At 44.7% G+C, this 25557-nt stretch overlaps 1 protein-coding gene across 3 annotated transcripts in view; it reads left to right on the plus strand.

Moving 5' to 3' along the window:
• LOC143925107 (solute carrier family 15 member 2-like) overlaps positions 1-25557 on the plus strand; it is a 113984-nt gene that overhangs the window by 32828 nt on the left and 55599 nt on the right. Inside the window, exons 1-7 of one of the 3 annotated variants that reach the window (XM_077449721.1) lie at positions 2396-2519; positions 2924-2979; positions 9198-9285; positions 13462-13603; positions 15377-15469; positions 15628-15727; positions 23674-23764. In XM_077449721.1, coding sequence (XP_077305847.1) covers positions 2492-2519; positions 2924-2979; positions 9198-9285; positions 13462-13603; positions 15377-15469; positions 15628-15727; positions 23674-23764 — 598 coding nt within the window. In that variant the 5' untranslated portion in view covers positions 2396-2491. Of the gene's footprint in view, positions 1-2395; positions 2520-2786; positions 2980-9197; positions 9286-13461; positions 13604-15376; positions 15470-15627; positions 15728-23673; positions 23765-25557 lie in introns of those variants that run through there. The other 2 variants (XM_077449722.1, XM_077449720.1) reach the window with 2 other exon arrangements.

Here is a 25557-nt window from a genome sequence, read left to right on the forward strand (position 1 = left end):
CCCCACCACCACCACCCGCTGTCCTTACCCTGGATGTGAGAGCAGTGGTCGGATGTGGCCATCTTCCACTGTGGTGGGCTCCGGGGAAAGCTGCTCCGGTGTCCTCTCCTGGAGCACCTTCCGCTGTGTCTCCTCTCTGCTCCTCCCGGCGCTAGGTGTCCAATAGGATCACCTGATGTTTTGGCCAATCGGGAAACAGGTTTGATACCTGCTTCCCGATTGGCCAGGGGGAGGATCAGTGTTGCGACACTGAATTTTCTATTCGCTGTTGCAACACACCTGGGTGGGCTCCAGGCGCAATGATCCGTGCCCCGCGCCACCCTATTTTGAAACCTATTAGAGCTTCCGGCTCTAATCATGTTCTTCAAAAAAAAAAAATCCCCAGCCGCTGTATTTCATATGCCCGGTGACCAGAAAGGGGCCGGAAACACAGGAATAGGCAGCGGCCTATATCCACTGCATATAGGGGGTAGCTGGAGAGAGGGGGGACGGTGTCCAGGCACCCCTAATGGACTGATTAGTATTTAGAATTAGTATACAGTATTAGTATACACTCGCCGGACCTTCAGAACCCGTGCCGTATACAGCAGCTCCTGTGACATCACCACGTCCCCAGCCACTCATGTAGCCCTAGGCTGTGAACCCAGGAGGAAGACCGGGTGCATGTCTGTCCGGTTCAGGTTTGATTCAGGTCAGAATTTTTGCCTGAATTTGCGCCTGAACCGGACCCAAACACGCACAGGACCCTTCTGCAATTCGGTCGCTCCCCGATCTGTGTGACCTGGCTCCATTGTGACCTGGTCACACTCGCCTGTCATGCAACTTGGATGCAGGGAAGACTGCATCCGATTCGCATATATGTGAGCCCAGCATAAGAGAGGGAGAAATCAGCAAAAAGGACAAAGAGCATGATGATAGGAGGCAGAGGTGTAACTAGAACTAGGCCCTGACCGGCGGGGCCCTTCCCCCGGTCCCAGGACCCTCCCCCCCCTTGCCCATGGTCCTTTCCGTAGGGCTTGGGGCCCTTCCCGCTGATCCCGGGTCCCTTTACTCCCATTGCAGGGTCCTTTATAAGCCCCGGTTCACGCTGCTGCAACTTATTATGCGACTTGTGACACAGATGGGGGGGGGGAGTTTACTAAAACTGGTGCACACCAAATCCAGTGCAGCGCTGCATAGTAACCAATCGGTGTCTAACTTCAGCTTGTTCAATTGAGCTTTGACAATAAGGCTCCATTCACACTAGTGCGACTTGTAATGTGACTTTGAACACATAAAGTCGCATGAAAAGTCGCAGCCCCAGTTCCAATCTGTGCGACTTAAAGTCACAGCGACATTGAAAATATTTCCGCAATACTTTGATGCGACTTCAGTGCCAGACAACGTAACGTCGCATGAAAGTCACACTCCAAAGTTGCACGACTTTGGAGCTGCACTAGTGTGAACCGAGCTGTAAACCTAGAAGCTGGTTACTATGCACAGCTGCACCAGATTTTAGTAAATCTCCCCCATCCATCAAGTTGCATGACATGTCAAAACACATTCTTCTCAATGGGTGCCGTCTCAATGTGACTCAAAGGTTCCTGCATTACTTTTCTGTGACTTTGGTGCAATTTGAGTGCCACAGACTGCAATGTTACATCACAAAAGTTGCAAGCAAGTTGCACGGAAGTCGCAAGAAAATCGCAAGCAAGTTGCCAGGAAGTTGCAAGGAAAATGTAACGCAACTGGCAAGTAAGTCATACTGCTTTGAGGTTGCAGCAATGTGAACCGAGCTAGGCAGCCCCCCCCCCCCCCCCCCACTGTGGTGCAACACCAGGGCCAACCCTTGTGACCCTGGTAGTTCTGCCACTGATAGGAGGAGAGAGTAGAGCGCCAGAGAGATCAGCTTGTCAGTCTGCTGTTTCTTCTTTCACTGTGCAGTCACCGGCCACTAGAGGGGGAAGACCTGTAAGCCCCTGTACACACGGTCAGAGATTTCGACAACCAAATCCGTTGGATCTTGTCCGTCGGATTTTGCCCGTTGGATCTTGTCCGAAACTGTTGCATACACACAGTCGGACTAAGTTGTCGAAAAATCCGATCATTCAGAACGTGATGACATAATTTCGTTACGATGGGACTACATTCAGGCTAGTAGCCAATAGCTTTTATGTAGGAATTTGATCTGAGCATGCGTGGCACTTGGTCTGATCAAAATTCTCTACACATGATCGGAGTATGTCCGATCGAACCAGTTGGTCGGAAAATATTTCCAACAAGTTGGAAAATTGGGTCCGACGGATATTCCGACGGAATCAGTCCGATACAGACCACACACAGTCGGATTATCCGACAACACGGTCCGATAGGACACATTCCCACGGATTCTCCGACCGTGTGTACAAGGGCTTAGTGTTACTGGACTGCAGCAGAGAAAATCAGGTCTCCCCCTTTTTCCTGCCAGAAAGAGCTGTGCTGTGTGGCAGAGTTGTGTAAATCTCAGGACTGGATGGACAGAAACACAAATCCTTTGGCAGGTAAAACAGCCCCTAACTACCTATCTACAGTATATATAAATATTTATGTGTATTTAGTTGTTTGATTGGAGTTCAGCTTTAAAGCTACTGTACTTTTTCATTTCTGATGTCTGTATTTCTCCAAAGAATTGGGGGGGGGCGAATTCTGAAGACTCCGGTGCTTCCCCATCCCAAGTCCCGCAAGAGGGCTCCCGGCAGTGTTCAGCCGGTCCAGGCGGGAGGATTGCACAACAATCCTCTATAATTAGCACATCGGGAAAGTTTGAGTTAATTGCAGAGGAGCCGGATAGTGAGCTGCACCCAGCGAGGATGGGAGGGAAGGGAGGAAGGCTGGAATAGGAGGACACAGAGACTCCGGGACTTTGGCATCATGTCAGGCCTGAGATATCTTTTCTCCTCCTCAGGGTCCTGGATCGCAAAGTTCTTCAGAAAAGAATCGTCTCCGACCAAGAAAGTGCCGGTAAGTTGTCCTGCACTCCCTTAAATATTACCTTACCAGGTGGGGTGGGTTGTCCTCCAGACATCCAAAGTTCTGAGCCGGAGAAGGACATCAGTCCGAGATCATGTAAGACCAGAGATCATGTAAGACCGGAGATCATGTAAGACCGGAGATCATGTAAGACCGGAGATCATGTAAGACCGGAGATCATGTAAGACCGGAGATCATGTAAGACCAGAGATCATGTAAGACCGGAGATCATGTAAGACCGGAGATCATGTAAGGCTGGAGATCATGTAAGACCAGAGATCATGTGTTTCTGTTATTAGGATTTCACAAGAGATTCTGGCAACAAACACGCAGAACGAGTCTTACACCAAGTACAATTACAGCTTAACCCAATGCAGGGTGGACTGCTCTGCTATGCCTGTTACTCCAAAGAGTCCTGCTCCACCACATCTATTACTATAGAGAGTCCTTCTCCACCACATCTATTACTATAGAGAGTCCTTCTCCACCACATCTATTACTATAGAGAGTGCTTCTCCACCACATGTATTACTATAGAGAGTCCTGCTCCACCACATCTATTACTATAGAGAGTCCTTCTCCACCACATCTATTACTATAGAGAGTCATTCTCCACCACATGTATTACTATAGAGAGTCTTTCTCCATTACATCTATTACTATAGAAAGTCCTTCTCCACCACATCTATTACTATAGAGAGTCCTTCTCCACCACATCTATTACTATAGAGAGTCCTTCTCCACCACATCTATTACTATAGAGAGTCCTTCTCCACCACATGTATTACTATAGAGAGTCCTGCTCCACCACATCTATTACTATAGAGAGTCCTTCTCCACCACATCTATTACTATAGAGAGTCCTTCTCCACCACATCTATTACTATAGAGAGTCCTTCTCCACCACATGTATTACTATAGAGAGTCTTTCTCCATTACATCTATTACTATAGAAAGTCCTTCTCCACCACATCTATTACAATAGAGAGTCCTTCTCCACCACATCTATCACTATAGAGAGTCCTTCTCCACCACATCTATTACTATAGAGACTTCTTCTCCACCATATGTATTACTATAGAACAGTGATGGTGAACCTTGGCACCCCAGATGATTTAGAACTACATTTCCCATGATGCTCATGCACTCTGCAGTGGAGTTGAGCATCATGGGAAATGTAGTTCTAAAACATCTGGGGTGCCAAGGTTCGCCATCACTGCTATAGAGAGTCCTGTTCCACCACATCTAATACTACAGAGAGTTCTTCTCCACCACATCTATTACTATAGAGAGTCCTTCTCCACCACATCTATTACTATAGAGAGTCCTTCTCCACCACATCTATTACTATAGAAAGTCCTTCTCCACCACATCTATTACTATAGAGCAGGGGTCATCAACCCCCGGGCCGCGGCCCACTGCCGGGCCGTGGCCTGCTTGCAGCCGGGCCGCGAAGGCTGCACTCTCTGATGAGCGGCGGCGGAGCAGGCAGAGAGATGACATCATCTCTCACCGCCCGCCCGCATTACCGCTGTTCCGCGCTCAGAGCGGGGCCGCTATACGGAGGCGAGCGAGCAGTGAGATGAGATCATCTCCGCCCGCCCGCCTGCATCGCCGCTCTTCCGCACCCACAGCAGGGATGCTATAACGCTGGAGTTGAGGCGGGGGAACAGAGAGATGAGATCATCTCTCACTGCCCGCCCGCTTTACTGATACACTATTGAAGCTGAGGCAGGTGAGAACATTGCTCACTACTGGCGCCCCACTGCTGTTCTTCCTTACTACCCATTAGTGCAGGCTTGCCTCTGAACTAATGTGCACACCTGTGCTGCCACCACTGCAGTGACAACAGTCATGTGGTGGCAGGTGACAATCCACATTTGGTGGCAGGTGTCATGGCAAATGACAAGCTGCATCTGATGGCAGGCGATGCCGCAAATGACAAGCTGCATCTGATGGCAGGGGACGTGGCAAGTGACAATCCAAATCTGGTGGCAGGTGACGTGGCAAGGGACAAAATGCATCTGGTGGCAGATGACATGGCAAGTGACAAGCTGCATATAAAGGCAGGCGACATGGCAAGTGACAATCCGCATTTGGTGGTAGGTGACGTGGCAAGGGACAAATTGCATCTGGTGACAAGTGACGTGACAAGGGACAAGCTGCATCTGGTGGCAGGTGACATGGCAAGGGACAAAAAAGCATCTGGTGACAGGCGACGTGGCAAGTGACACTCTGGCACATTCTGCGTTATGGTGAGTTGAACTATTTCATTATATATTACAATGTAATAATAGAAATAATGCGCTTCAATCATCCTGACATCATATCAATGATGGTGCCGGGATGATTGAAGCGCCAACTCCAGCCATCGCCCGATAAATTGCCCGCGAAAAGCTGCATACGCCCCCCTGGGCCTTGGCACAATTTTCTTCAACTACGCCGGTCCCCGGTGCCAAAAAGGTTGGGGACCACTGCTATAGAGCATGGGTCTTCAAACTATGGCCCTCCAGTTGTTCAGGAACTACAATTCCCATCATGCCTAGTCATGTCTGTGAATGTCAGAGTTTTACAATGCCTCATGGGATGTGTAGTTTCACAACAGCTGGAGGGCCATAGTTTGAGGATCCCTGCTATAGAGAGTCCTTCTCCACCACATCCTATACTATAGAGAGTCCTTCTCAGCCACATCTATTACTATAGAATGTCCTTCTCCACCACATCTGTTACTATAGAAAGTCCTTCTCCACCACATCTATTACTATAGAGAGTCCTTCTCCACCACATCTATTACTATAGAGAGTCCTTCTCCACCACATCTATTACTATAGAGAGTCCTTCTCCACCACATCTAATACTATTCAAAAATGATATTGCCTCATACAATATTTGTAACCATAATTTAGTGTAGGTACCATCATCCCAAGTTAGTGTAGAAATAAAAAAAAGCTCAAATAAGGGTAACTCCAAGGAATACCCTTGAGCAAAAGAAAAAGGACTATTACGGTACCCATATGTAATAAACATCATTGGTAAAAATTTGATTCATATTTATTTAACACATCATAGCAACAATGACAATATTTTTTTTAAAAAGAATCACCAAAGACAAACACAGCAATAGACAAAACATTCAATACAGAATGATGGGGTTTACAGTTGTTCCAGGCACCCCACAGGTAGGTGAAGGGCCGTTGATAGAGGGTTAAATGTATTCCTTGACCGGTTTCGCGGCTAGCAGCCGCTTCCTCAAGAGGCGTCACCCACAAAATCTACCAAAGAATGTAAAATCTTTTAGAAACATTGCAACACTATTTCATACTACAATGTTAAGAGTAGCTAATAATACATATTAAATTGCATAAACATCATTGTTTCTCAAACATTATACAACTGGAGTGTTACAAAGAGAACCTGATGACTCTCCCACAGAAAATCAACCCTTGATGGCAGAGGCGGCACTATCTGAGGCACCCTACAAACGGGTGCCCCCCTGGGGGTGGACACGGGGGGTAAAAATCAGAAAAGGCAGGAGCCGACTGGAAACAAAATACAGTAATATCTGATTTCAATTTCATAATATAGAGCAATGCCAAGAGAGTTGGCCATGAACAGGTAGGGAATAGAGGTAGTTTAAAGCTAATCCAAACACCACAGACCAGTAAGACGCACCAGTGCGAACATAGGTCAGAATGGGTAGTGATTAGGGGTGGTACAACCATAGGTGTCACACCCCAGATGATGTCCCATAGGACGAAACGCGTTGGGAAGACTCTACCACTGCCTATTTTATCTGACATGTTCGCTATTGACTACTGGAATATGACGGAGCTGTCTCCTTAACCACTTGCTTACTGGGCACTTAAACCCCCCTCAGTCCCAGACCAATTTTCAGCTTTCAGCGCTGATGCACTTTGAATGACAATTGCGCGGGCATACAACACTGTACCCAAATGACATTTTTATCATTTTTTTCCCACAAATAGAGCTTTTTTTTTGGTGGTATTTAATCTAGGCTTACCTGTAGGTCAAAGTGGTTTGTAAGGGTTTACAATCACTTTAAACAAAAAATAAAAACCACAGAGGTGATCAAATAACACCAAAAGAAAGCTCTATTTATGGGAAAAAAATGATAAAAAGCGTAATTTGGGTACGGGATTGTATGACCGCGCAATTGTCATTTTATACTGCGACAGCGATGAAAGCTTAAAATTGGTCTGGACAGGAGGGGGGGTTAAGTGCCCAGTAAGCAAGTAGTTAGTGTTGTAATTTTTGCAAAAAAAGTACATGAATGCTATATTGGTGCATTTATTTCTTTGTAGCTAATATTTTTTTCTTTCTTTCTTTGTATCTATTATTTATTTATTTTTCTTTCTTTGTATCTATTATTTTTCTTTCTTTCTTTATTTCTTTCTTTTTAGCTACTAGTTTTCTTTCGTTCTTTGTAACTATTATTTCTTTCTTTCCATTATTTATTTTTATTTATTCCTTTATTTCTTTGTATCTATTATTTATTTATTTTTCTTTCTTTGTATCTATTATTTATTTATTTTTTCTTTCTTTCTTTGTATCTATTATTTTTTTTTTTTCTTTCTTTGTATCTATTATTTTTCTTTCTTTCTTTCTTTTTAGCTACTAGTTTTCTTTCGTTCTTTGTAACTATTATTTCTTTCTTTCCATTATTTATTTATTCCTTTCTTTCTTTGTATCTATTATTAATTTTTCTTTCTTTCTTTGTTCCTATTCTTTCTTTCTTTTCGTTTTCTTTCTTTCTTTCTTCTTGATATACAGATGATTATGCAGCCCTATGACTCCATCCTTGGGGAGACATGTTCGGTCCCCCATTGGCTAATCATACCGGTGACTTTTCTTGTGATTCTTCTTTCCATGTCTCCTCATTACTGCCTAATGTGTGGATGACATTTCTTGTTACTTGAAGGTCTCTTTTTGCATACAGTTATCTGCTCTATTATTGTTTGATATACCGGCGAGCAGACTCAGTTTCAGTGCGGTAATTCTAATATCCTCTATTGTATTCCGTCTACCTGTGCTGGTCTCGTTGTTCACAAAATCCATTGAACATGGTTGTATGATGTCTTTATACTTTCTTTTTTCAATATGAGTTAAGTAAAAGAAAAAAGGATGCGGTCAATGGGATGAGGAATCGTGCCCTATCACTGATGTCATTGGTAGCAATAGTGCTCCATCATTGGTGTCAGTTGGAGGAATATTTCCCCAGCATTGGTGTCATTGGGAGAAATAGTGCCCCATCATTGGTGTTAGTGGGAGGAATAGTGCCCCATCATTGGTGTTAGTGGGAGGAATAGTGCCCCATCATTGGTGTCATTGGAAGAACTAGTGCTCCATCATTGGCGTCAGTGTGAGGAATAGTGCCCCATCATTGGTGTCAGTGTGAGGAATAGTGCCCCATCATTGGTGTCAGTGGGAGGAATAGTGCCCCATCATTGGTGTCAGTGGGAGGAATAGTGTCCCATCATTGTTATCAGTATGAGGGATAGTGCCCCATCATTGGTATCAGTGGGAGGAATAGTGCCCCATCATTGGTGTCAGTGGGAGGAATAGTGCCCCATCATTGGTGTCAGTGGGAGGAATAGTGCCCCATCATTGGTGTCAGTGAGAGGAATAGTGCCCCGTCATTGGTGTCAGTGGGAGGAATAGTGCCCCAGCTATTGGCTACTGGCTATGAACTTCCTTATTCGAGTCGGGTCATACGTCATCACGTTCGAATCCGTCGGAGTTTAGTGTGATTGTGTGTGGCCAAGTCCGTTCGGCCGAAAAGTCTGTCAGAACTCCGTCGGAATTCCAGCAGAACTCCGACGGAACTCCTTTGGAAGTCTGTCGGACATAAGTCCGCTCGTGTGTACGGGGCTTTAGGGACACTCCTGGTCCTTTCTATCTCTTACTAATGACAGCCCTGATCTGTTAATATGGAGAGTTTTGCTCCATTGTATGTGATACTCCCGGTAGAACTTTGGCACTATATCCGTTACTTCACAATGATATTGTCAGTGATTTTCAGCAGAATGGTTCACCCAGTAAAATCTGTATATAATGCCGCCATGGTTTATATTCCATGTAATACACTGTGATATCTACTGATCTATTCCCCATATTTGTACATCACAGATATATTAGGCAATACAGACTTCACCTGATAACCGATAACTCTGCTACGTTCTCTCCTGCAGCGAATATGTGGAACCAACTACCCACTGAGTATTCTGTTCATCATCGTCAACGAGTTCTGCGAGAGATTCTCCTACTATGGAATGAAAGGTGAGAGCAGCCGGCTGATAACACCACTCACATACAATCGCAGATCTTTGCCATGAAGATGTACAGATGGATGGGCCTTGGGCAAGGGGTGGGCAGAAGGGGCGGCTGCCCTGGGTGCAGAGGGTATTGAACAGATAGGGAAGTTCCTTCTACTATAAGGTGACAGGAGTAGTGAAAGCAGAATCACTACTTCTGTCAGCTCAGCACTGGGAGCAGCAAGGAAGAGCGGAGGAAGTCGGGAGGAGGTGCAGGCTGTCCTCTCTCTCTCTTCCTCCTCCTCATTAACGTGCACATAATGAACGGGGAGGGGGGCAATTTGGCATCTTTGCCCCGGTCCAGTACTGGAGGAGTGCCAGCTAAGCCTTCATTAGCCCCGACCTTGGTATCACTGTAACCTTTATCGCTCTCATTGGCCATAATAGGGACGGGGCGCAGATAGAGAACATTCTCCACTGAATCTCAACTGAAACAACTGAGATAGATAAATAACCAGCAGGCAATTATCAATTTGAAACCTCCAGCAGATCAGGAAAATAAATTGAAATCCTTTATTATAATCTGGGGGTGGTGGGGGGAGAATTCCACAATGGGCCAAAAGAGAGCCAGGAACCTCAGTGTGTGTGGGGGGGGGGGGTGTATCTCAATGCAATGGCCCTACATTTCTAGGGATGGAGCATCTCATTAAAGCCCAACTATGAGCACATCAATAGAATGCCCTGCAGTGACCCCCCCCTAAACCCCCCCCCCCCCCCACACACACACAGCCACCATTATAAATGATGGGGCTTTGTACAGCTTATCTAATAGAGCCCTTCCCCCCACCTAACAGGAGACTTTGCCCCCCCCCCCCCCCCAGGGATGCCAACTCCCCACAACTATTTTTTATCAACAAACCGTGCATCCTGAAGTGTGACATAAACTCCTATTAGAAAGCGGGAGAATTAATGAAGGGGGGGGGGGATATAAACATGAAAAATCCCCATAACACGTAATCTGCACGGGTTTTACAATGAAAAAGTCTAAACAGCGCATCCAACGTCAGCATGACCAGGATTATGAACGTCCCGGGGGGGCATTCTTGGGAGGGGGGAGCGGAAAAACAAGTCCTGCGGTACGCAGTGTGACAAATTGTGGTCAGGGTCAGGCTGCACCCAACAGTGGGAGCGACTTAAAGGAGGGCGACGATTACATAGAAGATGACTGTATACACTGAAGGAGAGAGGGGAGGGGGGGCTACAAGAGAGGGGGAGAGAAGAGGGGCAGAGGTGGAAAAGGGAGAAGAGATGGCCCAGAGAGAGGAGAGAAGGAGGAGAGAGGAAGAAGAGAGAGGGGAGAGAGAGAGAGGGGAAAGGGAGAAGAGAGAGGGCAGAGGGGGAAGTGATGGTGAGAGAGAGGGGGGAGAGAAGGGGGAGAGTGGTGGAAAGGGAGAAGAGAGAGGGCAGAGGGGGAAGTGATGGGGGAGAGAGAGGGGGAGAGGAGGGGGAGAGGGGGGGAAGGGAGAAGAGAGAGGGCAGAGGGGGACGTGATGGGGGAGAGAGAGGGGGAGAGGAGGGGGAGAGGGGGGAAGGGAGAAGAGAGAGGGCAGAGGGGGTCGTGATGGGGGAGAGAGAGGGGGGAGATAAGGGGGAGAGGGAGGGAGGGAGGGAGGGAGAAGAGATGGCCCAGAGAGGGGAGAGAGGAAGAAGAGAGAGGGCGGGGAGAGAGAGAGGGGAAAGACAGAAGAGAGAGGGCAGAGGGGGAAGTGATGGGTGAGAGAAGGGGAAAGGGAGAAGAGAGAGGGCAGGGGGATAGTGATGGGAGAGAGAGAGGTGGGAGAAAAGGGGGAGAGGGAGGGAGGGAGAAGAGATGGCCCAGAGAGGGGAGAGAGGAAGAAGAGAGAGGGCAGGGAGGGGAGAGAGAGATGGGAAAGGGAGACGAGAGAGGAGAAGAGGGGAGAGAGGGGAAAGGGAGAAGAGACAAGGCAGAGGAGGAAGTGATGGGGAAGAGAGAGGGGGGAGAGAGAGGGCAGAGGAGAGAGGGGGAGAGAGGGGAGAGGGAGAAGAGAGAGGGGAGAGAGGGGAGAGAGGGGAAAGGGAGAAGAGAGAGAGCTGAGGGGGAAGTGATGGGGAAGAGAGAGAGGGCAGAGGGGAGAGGGGAGAGGGAGAAGAGAGAGGGCAGAAGAGGGATAGAGTGGGGAAGAAAGGGGGTGAGAGGAGGGGGGGGGGGAACTGAAATTTTCTGAAAAATTGAAAAAAATGCTAGATTAGAACTTTTTTGTCTTTTTAAGATCGAAAGTCATTCTGTTACGAGAACGTTGAGTGTGCATTGTCATCATTGTTGTCCTCTTCACTTCCATCCATGAAGGATTTTTTAATATCTAAAGCACACTTGTTACATACAAGAATGTGTTTTGTCATCCTGGTAGCGTTTGGAAATGCACATTTCATCTGACAATATTTGCAAATCACATTTTTCTTTTCAGAAGAACTTGTAATGTGAAAATGCCTCCATATGCTAGATCTCACAATTTTTCTGAGGGGAATAGGAAATAAAAACAAGAAAAAATGACGGCTTTGTAAGAAGACACTAATCTATGGTTGTGTGTGGGGGGTGGGGGGAAGAACCAGATTACTGGTAATTCAATTATTATTTACACTGAAGTTTATAAAGATAAACTAATGTAGCTAAATAATTCAGTTTTCTGGATTCAGAATCAGATAATTGTAAACTCTTACCTTTTTAAATTAAGTATATACTTTCAGGTCCTTTTTGTTCCAATACTTTCGAGGCCTAGCGAGGCCTAGTGAAGAGGCCAGAACAAACCAAACACACCCACTAACATGCAAAAGCAAACCTGAAACCTTTTTCTTGTTATAATAGCAGCACAGCGCCTCCTTAAGGAAGAAATGCATACTGTTCTTGCATTGGAGGGTTCAGTTTGTTAACTAGGACTTGCTTGTCCTTATTCAAGTGCACAGAAATTAGAATAATCTGATATCATACATTTTTTTTTTTTAGAAATGATTTGGAAAATATTTGAACGCCCTGTCTTAAAAAAAAATTTTCACCATGTTAAAATAAAATATTCAAATTTTTTTTTTTCAATTTTTCTAATTTTTAGGGAAAAAAAAACAAAAAAGCCTTCAGGACAAAAACGGAAAAAACACATTTTTTTCCCGAATTTTTCCGTTTTTTTTTTTTTCAGGCCTTCCCATCTCTAGCCTAGGCCATCTTTATGTAGAGCAACAATTCTAATTTTGAGATCCTCAGAGAGTTCTTTGCCATGAGGTGCCATGTTGAACTTCCAGTGACCAGTATGAGAGAGTGAGAGCGATAACAACAAATTTAACACACCTGCTCCCCATTCACACTTGGGACCTTGTAATACTAACGAGTCACATGACCCTGGGGAGGGAAAATGACTAATTGGGATCAATTTGGAGATTTTTACTTAGGGGTGTACTGACTTTTGTTGCCAGCGGTTTAGACATTAATGGCTGTGATAGATACAGAGAAATTATATATATATATACACACACACACATATACATACACACACACACACACATATATACAGCAGATATTCCGCCCCTGTATTGGGGGACTTTGCCGGTCACCCTCTTTCTGTAGGAAGCGCGGTTGCCTGACGCTCGCCATGACAAGTCACATTAGTGTCGGTGGGAGCGACAGATCTCACGCGCGGCACAGCCTGGGATGTCAGTGGCGGGAACGTTGCGGTCAGCAGCACAAGTGCGGCGGAGGATGAGGATAGACAAGAGTGAGAGCGATAACACCAAATTTAACACACCTGCTCCCCATTCACACCTGAGACCTTGTAACACTAACGAGTCGCATGACACCGGGGGAAGGGAAAATGGCTAATTGGGCCCAATTTGGACATTTTCGCTTAGGGGGTGTACTGACTTTTGTTGCCAGCGGTTTAGACATTAATGGCTGTGTGTTGAGTTATTTTGAGGGGGCAGGAAATTGACACTGTTATACAAGCTGTACACTCACTACTTTACATTGTAGACAAGTGTCATTTCTTCAGTGTTGTCACATGAAAATATTTACAGAAATGTGAGTGAGGGGTGTACTAACTTTTGTGACATACTGTGTGTATTATTATTTATTACGGGTATAATATTTATATTATCTTCTCTGTAATATATTTATACAAATCTTTTCACTTTTCAGCCGTCCTGACACTTTACTTCCTGAACTACCTGCACTGGAGCGAGAACCTCTCAACCACCGTCTACCACGCCTTCTCCGGGCTCTGCTACTTCACCCCGATCCTCGGGGCCCCCATCGCTGACGGGTGGCTGGGCAAATTTAAGTGAGTTCAATTGGTGACCTCTATGACCCTGGGAGGTCGGAGGTAATGTCATGGCAAGTAATGTCACGGCGTCAGATGTAAACACCGCCATTTTCCCCCCCCCGAAGGCAAAGATCAAAGTTTTTTTTTTGCAGGGTAGAGGTGAGATTTGGGGTCTTATAGATCACCCGCGATTCTGTTTTTTTTTTTGCGATTTTACCGCGACTCATCGGGCGACAATTGTGGTAAAGTCGCGCCACGATCAGGGTACCATTGGAAGTGACGGGGATTTGCCACTGTTTTGAATGGTGGCCAGAATCGCGGCAATTACGCCCGCGATTTGGAACTCCAAGATGTGAACGGAGCCTAAAGGCACAATATAAACGTAAATAAATAACGCGCCCCCCCCCCCCCCCCAGAAGCGCGCAGAAGCAAACACATGCTGGGGTTACACTTGTGTGTGTGTAAACAGTATTTGCACCACACATGTGAGGAACCACCGTGAATGTTATAGCGAGCGCAATAAATTCTAGCGCTAGACCTCCTCTAACGCTAAATTGGTAACCTGTAAAAAAATTGTAAGGCCTCTTCTATGGAGATTTCTTAGTACCGTGGTTTGACGCCATTCCACAAGCGTGCGCAATTTTAAAGTGGGATATGTTTGGTATCTGTTTACTCGGCGTAACATCATCTTTTATATTTTACCAAAAATTGGGTTATATATTCTGGGGGGTTTTTTTTTGCATTTAAATTCATTAAAGTGTGTTTGAAAAATTGCTGCGGCAATTCCATGTGGCAAAAAAAATTGTGACACCCACCATTTTATTCTCTAGGGCATCGGCTTAAAATCATATATAATGTTTAGAGTAACTTTCTAGCAAAAGAGAAAAAAAATCCTGATTGTTACATGTAGGAGAGAAATGCCAGAATTGGCCAGAGAGAGACGTGGTCTATTATGTAGACATTTATAAAGATTTTAGGGCCCATTTACATATTATATGATCTCCGATACATGTAGATACATTGTATGATCTCTGATACATGAAGTTATATTGTATGTTCTCTGATACAAGTAGATACATTGTATGATTTCCAATACATGTAGATACATTGTATGATTTCCAATACATGTAGATACATTGTATGATCTCCGATACATGTAGATACATTGTATGATCTCCGATACATGTAGATACATTGTATGATCTCCGATACTTGTAGATACATTGTATGATCTCCGATACATGTAGATACATTGTATGATCTCCGATACATGTAGATACATTGTATGATCTCCGATACATGTAGATACATTGTATGATCTCCGATACATGTAGATACATTGTATGATCTCTGATACATGTAGATACATTGTATGATCTCTGATACATGTAGATACATTGTATGATCTCCGATACATGTATATACATTGTATGATCTCCGATACATGTAGATACATTGTATGATCTCCGATACTTGTAGATACATTGTATGATCTCTGATACATGTAGATACATTGTATGATCTCCGATACATGTATATACATTGTATGATCTCCGATACATGTAGATACATTGTATGATCTCCGATACATGTGGATACATTGTATGATCTCTGATACATGAAGATATATTGTATGACCTCTGATACATGTAGATCCATTGAATGATCTCCGATACATGTAGATACATTGTATGATTTCCAATACATGAAGATACATTGCATGATCTCTGATACATGAAGATACATTGTATGAGCTCCGCACCTCATTACATCCATTTTCTGTTCCCGCAGCACCATCTTTTGGCTGTCCATTTTGTACGTGATCGGTCATGTAATCAAGTCTGTGGGTGCCATCCCGTATGTGGGAGGCACGGAGCTACATGTGTAAGTATGACACCCCAACCCCCCCCCCAAAAGAAATCACAATAAACACCAACCACAAATTAGAACAGAAAATACCATCATAACTTCCCGGCTCAGGAGCAGGTGGACGGGTAAGTGGACCCATTATACTTAATCTTCTGTCTCCGCCTCTTTCTCAGGGCTCTGTGCATCATTGGGCTGATTGCCATCGCATTCGGGACCGGGGGTATCAAGCCCTGCGTTGCGGCCTTCGGCGGTGACCAGTTTGATGAAGAACACGTAAGATTTTATCTCTTTGTTAAGCGAGAGACGAAGGGTGGTTTACATCATGTGGTTTTTAAGGTCCACCAGTAGGTGGTATTTCAGTTATAGGTGGGGTCTGCTGAAATGGGCTCTTATATGTCTCCGGTAATGAGACACTATGGGGTCCAGTTATACAACATCTACCAGAGACTGAAACACAGGCTACATTCACCCGTGTTCCCAAATGTCTGATACAGAACAGCCCCCTTCTGCAGTCTTGCACCTTGAGACTTGTTACAAAGGTACAATGTAGAGTCTGATCACTTGGGGAGGGGAGACTGAGGAAACGCTTCCTGCTGCCTGCAGCAGACTCATGACATCAGCCTAGGCAAAGTAACTGGAATGGAGCTCACATACATAAAAAAATAAAATAAAAAACTGACGCCCATCCACAATAATTTTACTGCAAGCAGGCGGCAGCTGCAGGCACCACGACGTACTGGTACCACTCCTATGGAGCACCTTGTAAATGCATTTTAGAGTGTTTGGGTGCGCTTACATGTGTTTGAATTTAGCAGTGCTTCGGTTCGCACCAGAACTCTCAAACATCGCAAAAGTTCAGACCTGAACAGCGAACCCTAGTAAAGTCTTTGGAACTCGAAGTTGATTAAAAAAGGGCCAATTTTGGAGGCTTATATGCAAGTTATTGGCCATAAAAAGGGTATGGGGGTCCGGGTACTGCCCTGGGGGGGGCAAACATTTTTTTAAAAAAAAGATTGTTTTTACAGGCACAGTGATTTTAATAATGCTTAAAGTGAAACAATAAAAATGAAAAATTCCTTTAAATATAGTGCCTGGGTAGTCCCCTTAGTCTGCCTGTAAAGTGGCGTATCTGTACCATGTATAGAACCTGCTGCAGCAAAAATGACATTTATAAAGAAAAAAAAATGACATTTAAACTGCTGGCAATAGAATACCATTGACGGAGATGCAAAAATGTTTTAAAAAACGGCGTGGGGTTCATTACCACATTCATACCAGACCCTTATCTGAGCACGCAGATCAGATCAAGTGCCCCCACCCCCCATCATGAACCATACCAGGCCACATGCCCTCAACATGGGGGGATGCTCCCACCCTAAAGCACCTTGTCCCCTGTTAATGTGGACAAGAGCCTCTTCCAGAAAACCCTGGGCTATGGTTGTGGGGGGGGGGGATCTGTGGGCAGGGGGCTTATTGGAATTTGCCCGGATCCCAGCCCTCTCCATGTGAATGAATATGGGGAACATTGTAACCCTACTCATTCACATAGGAAGAGAGCTGGGATCTGGACGAATATGGGGAACATTGTACCCCTACTCATTCACATAGGGAGAGGGCTGGGATCCGGGCGAATATGGGGAACATTGTACCCCTACTCATTTGCCCAAAAAAATGTCAAAAATAAATAAAGACAGGATGCAGTTTTTGACAATTCCTTGTTCATAAGATGAATGAATTGCAGCAGCATTTGTTTTTTCTTGAAGCACCTGATTAGAGCCATAGGCTCTAATAGGCTTCAAAAAAGGTGACCTGCGAGGGCCATGCTGGGCCCTCGCAGGTCTCTCAGCTGTGTTAGAAAAGCCAATGAATATTCGCTTTGCTAACACTAAACCGCCTCTCCGCCAATCAGGTGCTCAGATCTGATACCTGTCACCTGATTGGCTGAAACGACAGGCGCTGTGATTGGATGCCTATTAGGCGTCCAATCATAGCATAGTAGAGGATGGGAAGAGAGGACAGGAGAAGACATCGAGAAACTGTCTCACCGCCACCGAGACAGGGTAAGTAGACGGCGTGTGGGGGGCACACTGGAAGCATTTGATATGGCACAGTGGCTGCGTTTTATGGGGCACAGTGGGAGCATTTGATGGGGCACAGTGGCAGAAATTGATGGCACCGTGGCAGCATTTGATGGGCACATTGGCTGCATTTGATGGGCACAGTGGCTGCATTTGACGAGGCACAGTGGCAGAAATTGATGGCACAATGGCAGCATTTGATGGGCACAGTGGCTGCGTTTGATGGGCACAGTGGCTGCATTTGATGGGCACAGTGGCTACATTTGATGGGACAGTGGCTGCATTTCATGGCACAGTGACTGCATTTGATGGGGCACAGTGGCAGCATTTGATGGGGCACAGTGGCAGCATTTGATGGGGCACAGTGGCATTTGATATGGCACAGTGGCTGCGTTTGATGGGCACAGTGGCTGAGTTTGCTGGGCACAGTGGCAGCATTTGGTGGCACATTGGCTGCATTTGATGGGCACAGTGACTGCGATTGATTGGGGTTTTTTTCATAATTTTTCAGTTTGTTTGCGCCCCCCCCCCCCCCCCAACATTTTGAGCACCAGCCGCCACTGCATTCAGTGGTCCTACATGATCATGCCACAGATGGCTTTCACCTTTGCAGGCACGGAGACAGGAACGGGCCTTCCACTGGGTTTCTCGCTTTCAAAATGGCCAGTTTTAAAATCGACAACCCAACGTTTAAGTGTTGCACACGAAGGGCCGCTGCCCCCCAAAGTTTGTGACATTTCATCACGGTGGATCTGCTTCGCACCTTTCCTTTGGAGGAACAGGATTGTGGTCCTAGGCTCTTCCACATTGAATTTTTCTGGAGGTGCCGTCGTGTTCTCTTTGGACCTGAAAAAGAAAGATAAGTTAAAAATCACAGGTGGTGGATTTTTGCACCACTGAACATGGAGAAATTGGCCGCTACAATTTACGGCTTCCTATCTCCCTTTTCTCTGGGTAAGGCTGAATACTTATCAGCAGTGGCGGCCCGTCCATTAGGGGCGCCCAGGATCCGCCCCCTCTCTCCACACCACTCCCCTCTATGTAGAATGGACTATCAGTAATGTTTATGCAGAATCACTGTGACCCTTAACCCCTTTCTCCTGATGCATGCTGGGGGAGGGGCTGTACCAGGAAGTCAGTCACAGTGTGTGTGTGGGACTGGAAGCAGCAGTATGATGCTTAGAGGGAGATCTGTTGTATACGACTCCTCCATGTAAGAATGTACATGGTGAGCAGACACTGGCAGCATTGCTAGCAACACCCCGAGAGACCCCGTGTCTAAGGGACATAACACTGTCCATGGCTGCCGCGGCCACCCCCTGTTCATGCGTCTGGCCCCTTTCAGGGCAGCAGGCGCATGAATTACAGCGGCCAGGTTTTTTTTTTTTTTTTTGAAGCACCTAATTAGAGGCTCTAATAAGCTTCAAAATAGGGTGAGCTCGGGTCGCAGAGAATGCGCTTCGATCCCACCCAGTTGTGTTGCAACAGCGAATAAATATTCACTGATCCTCTGACCCGAGCCAAAACGTCAGGCGATTTTATTGGACGCCTAACTCTGGGAGGAGCAGAGAGGAGACGCACCACTGGAGCAGCTTTCCTCTGAGTCTGCCGCGCTTAAGGGCGGGGGCGAAAGCATTGCAAGATGGCTGCATCAGCTCCACACTCCATAAAGACCCGACCGCTGCTCTCACCGCTCCAGGGTAAGGACTGACCGGCAGACAGAGGGTGGGGGGGGGGTGAGTTTGCTGGGGGTGGTGTAAGTGCCACTCTGCGGGGGGATAGGGGCACCTGTGCTAGTGCCGCTCCACCTGCGGCCCGGGGGGGTTGGTTGCCGCCCCCCCCCCCCCTCAATATAAACCCCACCACCCGCCACTGCTTACCAGCACTCCCTCATATAAGCAGCATTTTTTATGCCCAGTGTGCACAAGGTCTCGGTGTTCAATCCCCCCTGATATAATGAAGACAACAATTCAAGATATAAAGTGCAGCGCTAGAATTAAACTACAAAAACAATGCAACCCCGCTACAAAATATTACCATCCACATGAAGGACGAATGTATAAAGTAAAAACAAATGAATACAGGATACTGTGTATAAAATAAAAACAAAGGATAACATGTATAAAATAAAAGCAAAGCAAGGATACTAAAAACAAATGACTACAGTAGACAAACGAATAACGAAAAACAAATCAATCACAAAGTCTAATCTGCGTCTGAATGGCTTCCAGATTGAGCACATATGTGGGGGGAGGTGCGGCGTGGTGCGGCGTGGTGCGGCGCGGTGCGGCGTGGTGCGGCCGTAGTAAACACTTAAGAGTCCAGATGCAATAACAGAACTTTATTGTAGTTAAAATTCAAATAAACGCAACTCCCCAGCGGGAAGTCATCTGAACCGGGCGCGCTCATAGGATGTAGCAGCAAACTGTGTAACAGCAGATCTCGAGTTGCTCCAACAGCATCCGTCTCGAGGAACAGAACTTGGCCTGGCCGGTCTGTGCCCAAGCGGGGAGGCTTCCAGGACAAATAGCAAGTCCCTGCCCTTTCCCTACTCTCCCCACCACTTATACTGTCCCTGTCAGGCGGGTGATCTGTCCCTACACTACCCACACGAAATGCGCGCTAAGCCTGGGAGTCAGGGCCTTAAATAGGCTCTGCCCGATCCAAGATGGCTGCCAGAGACACATGGGGCAGCAGCATCCAATCAGATAGCTAACTCAGTGACCCAGGAAACCCTAGAGAAACCATGTTCCTTTTGACTTCCCCTCCAACTGCAATGCCACCATGGTCCAGCGCCACCTGCAGTGGGGAAAATTGACTGCACCTGTCTACACGTATATAAATGTATTCAATGTTTACAAAAACATGTTAATGCGACCTGGTTTTATTTTATTTTTCATTTTATGCTATTCTATACTTTTTTTTTATTCTATGCTTTTCTATTCTATGCTTTAATTTTCTGTTCTATTCTATTATTTTAGTTTCTGTTCTATTCTTTTATATTTCTATGCTATCTTTTTATTTCCTACTCTATTCTCTTCCTTTATTTTCTATTCTATATTATGCTACACAATTCTTTTCTATTCTATTCCATTTTACTCTATTCCATTCGATTCTACTTATTTCTATTCTTTTATTTTTAATTCTATTTTTATTATTATAATACGGAATGTATACAGCACCAACAGTTTATGTAGCACTTTCAAATATAAATGAAGACAATACAATTACAGTGCAATACAGTTCAATACAAGGAATTAGGAGGGCCCTGCTCATGGAGCTTACATTCTAAAGTATCTTTTCTATTCTATTCCTTTTTTTTCTATTATATTCTATTCTGTTTTCTTACATTCTATACCTTTATTTTCTATTATATTCTGTTTTATTATAGTATTTTATATTCCTTTATAGTCTGTTCTGTTTTCTTCTATTCTATTCCTTTCTGTTCTATTCTATTCTATTATATTACATTATATTCCTTTATATTCTATTATATTCGATTCTGTTCTATTGTATTCCATTCTATTCCTTTATTTTCTATTTTATTCTATTCCTTTACTTTCTATTCTATTTTATTCTATTATTTTCTATTCTATTCTGTTTAATTCTATTTTGTTCTTTTATATTCTGTCCTATAAAGCAGACTAAGTAGGAATCATCATCTTATTTCACTTTTATGCCTCGCTGTATTTATTGCAATATGTTTCCATTATTAATTCTAATTAATTTTCGGATAATTAAAATGTAAAATTCGGATAAAAAAAAATTTGAATTAAAAATTTGCATAATTCGCTTAGTTATAATTTATTTTAGATTCGTTGAAATTTGTTACTACTGTGAAATTCGGATACACGCGAATCTCACACGCCTACAGTGGGGCTGGATGCTGCAACTGCGGCTTCTTTTCTCCCGTTTCTTGTGGGTGGAGGGCGGCCCCTTGAAATGAATGGGTCTCCCCACACGGAGCATGCAGAGCACACATATGTGAACCAAGGCTCACACGTTCTATTCTCAGCCATGCGACTGTGCGGTATAAATCTCAATTGGACTCGACTGAAAATAACTGCCACTTTTCGGAAAATATCCTGTTGCGTTCGCTCGGTGAATTGTGCCTCCTGTGTTTTATACAAAATATAATTTAATCACTTGTCGATCGCCCCATAGAAGATTTACTGCTACAGGGGGGCCGCGCTGCGCAGAATAACTCCCGGGCTGGGGGGGGGGGAGGATGGGTGCGCCACTTCTGCTGTGATTTGTCATGGCAGAACCCGATCGGTGGGTGCTGGCAAATCAGTGTCCACTGGCACCCACCGATCTTAAGGGTAGCACACAGAACTGAGCTCTGACTATGTAAAGAAGGCAGAGCTCCGTTCTGACAGGGAGGAAGTGATGGGTTTTGTTTCCCTGCAAAGCATGGAAAGAAAATCCATCACTTCCCTTAGTAAAAGCAGCACACTGTGTACACAAAAAACACTGGCTAGGCACACAGCCCTTTGATTGCCCTAGATGTAAACTACTTCCTGGTCCAGTGTCATTACATAGTTACATAGTTAGTAAGGTTGAATAAAGACACCAGTCCATCCTGAGCGAGTGTCTACAATTGTCCCTATCAATTGCACACTCACATCGGTCCCTGCCCTCAAGGAGCCCACAATCCAAGGTCCCCCCTTCATATACTAGGGGCCAATTTTGGACAGAAGCCAATTAACCTACCTGCATGTCTTTGGCGTGTGGGAGGAAACCGGAGCACCCGGAGGAAACCCACACAGGCACAGGGAGAACATGCAAATGCCAGGCAGGTAGTGTCGTGGTTGAGATTTGAACCAGTCACCCTTTTTACTGCTAGGTGAGAGTGCTAACCACTACACCACTGTGCCGCCCATTAGTACAGTGACAGTTAATATTTTTAGCACTGATCACTGCATTAGTGTTACTGGTTCCCACAAAGTGTCAATTAGTGTCAGATTGAATGGCACAACGTCGCAGCCCTGCTATAAGTCGCTGATCGCCGCCACTACTACTTTAAAAATAAATACCACCACCCCCTCACTTTAGAATGTAAGCTCTACGAGCCGGGCCCTCCTGTACCTTTTGTATTGAACTGTAATCGTTTTGTCCCCCCCCCCCCTATACAGTGTAAAGCGCTGCGTAAACTATATAAATCATGTATAATAATAATAATGATAATATTAATAATAATAAATAAATAAGAATTCCAGTATTTATCCTCTAGTTTGTAGACAGTATAACTTTTGTGCAAACCAATCAATAAACGCTTATTGGGATTTTTTTAGCAGAATACATAGCAGCCTAAACTGATGAAGAAATTTGATTTGATTGATACATTTAAAAAAAAAAATGTATTTTATATTTTTTATAGCAGAACATAAAAGATATATATATATATTTATTTATTTATTTATTTTTTAAATGTCGCTCTTTTTTTTTAAAAAAATTTTGCGCTATAAACAAAGAGCGGCATTTAAAAATAAATAAATAAATAAATAAATATAATAAAAATTATATATATATATATATATATATATATATATATATATATATATATATATATATATATATATATAATTTTTATTATATTTATTTATTTATTTTTAAATGCCGCTCTTTGTTTATAGCGCAAAATTTTTTTTTAAAAAAAGAGCGACATTTAAAAAATAAATAAATAAATACATATATATATATATATATATATATATATATATATATATATATATATATATATATATATATATATTTATATATATATATATATATATATTTATTTATTTATTATTATTATTTTTATTATATTTATTTATTTATTTTTTAAATGTCGCTCTTTTTTTGTTTATAGCGCAAAAAAAAAAAACAACAAAAAAAAATGCAGAGGGGATCAAATACCACCAAAAGAAATCTCTATTTGTGGGGAAAAAAATGACATACAACGTCGCACGACCGCGCAATTGTCAGTTAAATTACCACAGTGCCGTATCGCAAAAAAAAAATGGCCTGGTCATGAAGGGGGGTAAATCTTTCGAAGGTCACTTTTTGTGAAAAAAATTAATAAAAAATCTTTCGAAGGTCAAGTGGTTAATAAACTATTCGTTTTTTTTTGATTTATTTTTTCCCTGTCTTCTCCAGGTAAAAGAGAGAGGAAAATTCTTCTCCATCTTCTATATGGCCATCAACGCCGGCAGTCTCATCTCCACCTTCGTGACGCCGATTCTCCGAGGTCAGTTGCTTTCATCCACCTCCGGTCCTATGAATGCGTCCTACAAATGGCGAGCTGATGTTTTCTACTGTCATATATTTCATGGGACTTCCAACAGGATGTTATCTGTGCGCAGCGAAATTCCCCCTCCGATCACAATATTATTTCCAATATCTTCATGTTTGATCAGTGGCGGTGCATCCATTAAGGGCGCATGGGCGCTGCCCCCCTCTCTCCAGCCACGCTCCTCTGTGTAGCATGAATCTATCCATGGCCGCCGCTGCTACTCCCTATTCAGGCATTCGGCCCCTTTTTGGATGCTTGGCGCCTGAATTCCAGCGGCGGTGGGGGTGGGGGGGGGTTGAAGCACCTGATTAGAGCCATAGGCTCTAATGGGCTTCAAAAAAAGGTGGGCTCCTGGTGCAGAGCATTGCTCTCGCAGTCCACCCAGATGTGTTAGCAAAGAAAATGAATATTTGCTTTGCTAACACAGAACCGCCTCTCTGCCAATCAGGAGTCATGGGTCTAATACCCTCCTCCTTATTGGCTGAGGGCACAAACGCTCTGATTGGATGACTAGAATGGAAGAAGAAACGGATGGGAAGACAGAGAAGCCACCGCCTGACCCGCTGCATTTCCCACAGCTTGCTGCCGTCACCCGCTGCCTGATCTGCCACAGGATGGGATAAGTGCCGGTCAGACGGCGAGCGGGCGAGTGGGGGGGTCACAGAGCCTGCATATGATAGGCACATAAGCTGCATATGATGGGCACAGAGGCTACATATGATGGGCACAGGCTGCATACGATGAGCACAGAGGCTGCATATGATGGAGCACCGTGGCTGCATATGATGGGCAAAGAGGCTACATATGTTGAGCACAGGCTGCATATGATGGGCACAGGCTGCATATGATGTGCACAGAGGCTGCATATGATGTGCACAGAAGCTGCATATGATGGAGCACCGTGGCTGCATATGATGGACACAGGCTGCATATGAAGGGCAAAGAGGCTACATATGATGGGCACAGGCTGCATATGATGGGCACAGGCTGCATACGATGGGCACAGGCTGCATATGATGGGGCACTGTGTCTGCATATGATGGGCACAGACTGCATATAATGGCCACAGAGGCTGCATATGATAGGCACAGGCTATAAATCTGGAATTCCACTATCTCGCTGGGATGGGGGGGGGGTTGTTTTTTTGTTTGTTTGTTTTTTGGGTTTTGGGGGTATTTTGTACAAGATTAAATAAGGAGGAGGAGGGGCGAAGAATACAGGGGGGAAGGCGAGGTATTGGTGATAAGTACCTCAAACCCCTCGAACATAGTATAAGCGGAGGATAATAGGTAAAGGTTTATTTATAGGTGTAGCCACTGTTTAAATATGAATTTAACCTGAATGTTGTTAAAAGGATTTGCTTGTAATTGATGGAATATTAAGTGATAATGTATTCTTTACTACCTTTAATAAAAGTAAAATCTGAAAAAAAATATGATAGGCACAGGCTACATATGATGGGCACAGAGGCTGCATATGATGGGCACAGGCTGCATATGATGGGCACAGAGGCTGCATATGATGAGCACAGAGGCTGCTTATGATGGGCACAGGTCTGCATATGATGGGGCACTGTGGCTGCATATGATGGGCACAGGCTGCATATGATGGGCACAGAGGCTGCATATGATGAGCAGAGAGGCTGCTTATGATGGGCACAGGTCTGCATATGATGGGGCACTGTGGCTGCATATGATGGGCACAGGCTGCATATAATGGCCACAGAGGCTGCATATGATGGGCACAGG

The sequence above is a fragment of the Lithobates pipiens genome, unplaced genomic scaffold, assembly GCF_037356315.1.
Source record: "Lithobates pipiens isolate NorthernLeopardFrog02 unplaced genomic scaffold, aLitPip1_a1.2 Scaffold_22, whole genome shotgun sequence".
Classification (NCBI taxonomy): domain Eukaryota; kingdom Metazoa; phylum Chordata; class Amphibia; order Anura; family Ranidae; genus Lithobates; species Lithobates pipiens.